The 3725-nt window shown below is 40.8% G+C and overlaps 1 protein-coding gene across 1 annotated transcript; it reads right to left on the bottom strand.

The window, feature by feature from the left end:
- Nucleotides 1-1263: 1263 nt before the first annotated feature.
- LOC139875635 (uncharacterized) lies at nt 1264-2314 on the bottom strand. Its single transcript, XM_071862956.1, has 3 exons — nt 2156-2314; nt 1491-2056; nt 1264-1435 (listed from the first exon to the last, which is right to left on the bottom strand). Exons 1-3 carry the CDS (start codon nt 2312-2314, stop codon nt 1264-1266), a joined length of 897 nt encoding a protein of 298 aa, XP_071719057.1.
- Nucleotides 2315-3725: the final 1411 nt, after the last annotated feature.

The following is a 3725-nucleotide window of genomic DNA, read 5'->3' as shown; positions in this document are numbered from 1 at the left end:
TCGATACTTCACCTCGAGTGGCACTTTAACACATCGGCACTTCACCCGTAAATCTCTTGGAGTTGCATCTTAGCACATCGATGCCTCACTCCCGAGTGGCGTCTTAACACATCGACACTTCACTCGTTATGTGAACGTGGTGTCTTAGCACATCGACACTTCACATCTCACGCTACACAAATAAACACATTATATATCTGCGCATATAATTATTCCACTCACCTTACGCCTTCGGTGAAACAATAAACCAAGCTTGAAACTTCAAGATAACACACCTATTACAAAGTATAAATAATCAATCATTCGTACAAGTTGGTCAAACTCACAACACTCACCATTACTAGGTCATTTTGACCCATTTGGACACTTAACCCTAAAATTGGGTCATCTCACACCAAAACCCTAACATTAGCCAAGATAGGTTTAAAACACATTTCAACACAAGGTTTATGCATTAATAACAAACGTTAACTAACCTAGGTCCATTTTGACCCGTTTGACCAATTTAAGGTCAACACACCCATTTCGGGTCATCCACTAACCCACACAACGCCCACTTACATATATATAGGTGTGCTAGCAATTTACTAACTAATTTAACTTCATAAACATCAATCTAACACTTTGAAAACCCTAGTTAGTCATCTTTGAGTCTACATGACCCAATTTCACCCAAAACACCCAATTCACCCACAAATGGGTTTTAAGTTCATCATTTACCCCAAACCCTAACCCTTAATCAAATTAAACAAGGAAATTAAGATTAAAGCATACCACTACACTCAAAATGTAGCTAGGAAGTAGATGAACAACTTTATAACTTGAGCTTAAGCAAGATTCCTTCTTCTTCTTCTCCAAAATGAGTTTTCTCACACTAGGTCCTTACTCTCTCTCTAGAATTTAAGTGATAAGGTTGAAGTAGATGGAAATGGAGTAAATGAGGCTCCAATACTGATCTAGGGCCTTTAATTTGGGCCCTCATGTGTAATTACCAAAAAGCCCTCAAAATATCTAATTTAAAAGGGAAGAAGTGAACTGTCAGCATTTGGCGCGGCGCGCCATTACCTTGCGCGGTGTGCGGATGGCCTGGGCAGATTTCTTCTTCATTTAAATATGTACAACAAAACCCCCACTTCAAGTATCGTAAATACACTTATGTACACTACAAATATTTGGGTCTTACACCTGTTTATTATGACTTCGAGGTATCTGACTTATCCGAAAATCATCAAATTCGCTAATCAGGGAGTGCTCCAACGGTAATCATGATTGCATTCCCTCGTCATGAGCATCAAAAGTACCGTTAATTTGGTTGGTGACCAACTGGGATTCAACGTACGCCTCGAGTTTCTTGACCCCAATATCCTTGGCTAGTCTTACTCCTACTAGTAAGGCTTCATACTCTGCTTCATTGTTTGTTGCCTTGAAATTAAACCTTACGGCATAAATGTGCTCTTCTTTATTAGGACCAGTAAGTAATAGACCATTGCCTGCTCCTTTCGGACCGCTTGCGCCAACAGTATATAATTCCTAGGGCATTAGTGACGTAACTCCTTCTAAGTCGGGTGTGATTGGCATATCTGAAGTGGATTCTGCCAGGTAATCTTCTAGTATTTATCCCTTCACTGTGCTTTTGACGCGAAAAATGATTTCGTGCTCTCCCAACTCGATGTCCTAGTTCGTTAATCGTCCTAATGTTTTTGGTTTGTACAGAATCTGCTGAATACGCTGATATGTCAGTACTACTATCAGGTGAGCTTGGAAGTATAGTCGCAGGTGTCACATAGTATTTTACGAGCGCATACACGAATTTCTTGATTGGAAGGTATTCCAGCTCACTCTGTGCCAACGTTTTACTAAGAAAGTATATATGTGTCTGTACTCCATCACTTTCAGTGATTGGAACATAACTAACAGCTTCTCGCGCAATAACTAGATATAGGATTAGGGTTTCTCCGTCGATAGGCGTAGTTAAGGTGGGAAGGTTTTTAAGCAGCTCTTTCATTTCCTGAAATGCCTTTTCTGCTTCTTCTGTCCATTTAATGGCAGACTTTTTCTGGCAGTTCTTCAATGTGCTGAAGAAAGGGAGAGATATCTCGGCGACTTTTGACAGAAATCTAGTTAGCGCGACAAGTTATCTATTGAAACTTTGAACCTGTTTTTTAGTTTTTGGAGATGGCTTGAATTCAATGGCTTCAATCTTTTTTGGGTTAGCCTTAATTCCTCTAGTAGTGATGACATGTCCCATGAATGACCCTTCTTCTTCTTCTTCTTCTTCTTCTCCGAAGCTACATTTAGATGGTTTAAGTTTCATGTTGACGTTGCACAATGTATCAAAGGTTTCAAGGATATCCACTAGCAATTGCTCCCCACTGTTACTTTTGATGACCAGGTTCGACATACGCTTCCAGGTTGCGGCTAATTTTTTTAGCGAAATTAGTATTGATCATGCGTTGATAGGTGGTGCCAGCGTTTTTTGAGTCCGAACGACATCTTTGTGTAATAGTATATTCCATGGTCTGTATGGAATGTTGTCTTTTCTTCGTCCTCTTGCGCTATTTGGATCTTGTGATAACCCTTGTACGCGTCTAAGAAAGCATTTATACTTGAACCCTGCAAGGGACTCTACCTTCGAATCAATTTTGGGTAGTGGGTAGTTATCCTTTAGGCACGCTTTATTAATTTACATAGTCGACACAAAAAGCGCCACGACCCGTCGGTCTTGGGAACTAGGACTGGGTTGGCCACCCACGTTTGATAATTTACCTTGCGCAGGATGTTCGCTTTGACCAGCTTGTTTACTTCCCTACGCAACCATTCACTTCTTTCAGGCTCCATGGGCCTCTTCTTCTGCCGAACAAGTGTCATATTGACGCTTGCATTAAACCTGTCATATATGCGCACGTGAGCAGAACACATCCAAGTTGGTCATAAGAATGTTGCACAATTTGGCGTACGTCTCTTTTGTCAGGCCTTACTTTTACCTTCCGATCTGGATAAGTGGGGTTTATTAAAATAATACATCCTGAAAGATGTCTGGTTTACTGACTTTTCCTCTTCTTTTACTGTGACCGAAGCACATAATGCTTCGAGTGGGTTTGACTCCAATGTAACAATTCCTTGCTTTGTTGGAAACTTCACTAATTCATGAACCATTGATGGTATTCCCCAAACCTCTGAAGGGATATTCTTCCTAGTATGGCGTTATATCTCAAGTGTGAGCGCATAACGTAGAACTCAATATCTTCAATGCGTGTCTTGAACTTATCCTTGTGGTCTCTTAACTCTAGCCTTAAATCCAAGGTGCCTATGGACCATGCTGACTCTCCCGAGAAGCCAGAGAGTTACATGGTCGAAGGTCGGATAGATTGCTTTACCAACTCTGGTAGTTGCTTGAAACATTGTTAGTACAATCACACTACTACTGGTATCCATATGTAAGCGTCTTATCCTGTATCTAGATTCGGGCAAGTACCCCTGAACCACTACGGGTGTGCATGAGGTGTTATTTAACCGGATAGTCGGGAAGGAGATTCCCGCCACCTTTTCGTCTCTTTGGTCAAATTTTTGCTTTCCCTCTCGACGCGAGAAGACGTTGGTCATGCCGATGTACGTCTTCCTCTGGTTACTTAGTATCGATAGCGCAACTAGAGATGAATAGAAAGAAAACTAATGAACGTTAAGAACAATAAAGAAAAAAGATATATTTAAACCTTTTAACTTCA

This window comes from Rutidosis leptorrhynchoides, chromosome 11 (genome assembly GCF_046630445.1).
Source record: "Rutidosis leptorrhynchoides isolate AG116_Rl617_1_P2 chromosome 11, CSIRO_AGI_Rlap_v1, whole genome shotgun sequence".
Taxonomy (NCBI): domain Eukaryota; kingdom Viridiplantae; phylum Streptophyta; class Magnoliopsida; order Asterales; family Asteraceae; genus Rutidosis; species Rutidosis leptorrhynchoides.
The sequence above is the reverse complement of the archived record's forward strand: the minus strand, read 5'-3'. Positions and strand labels throughout refer to the sequence as shown.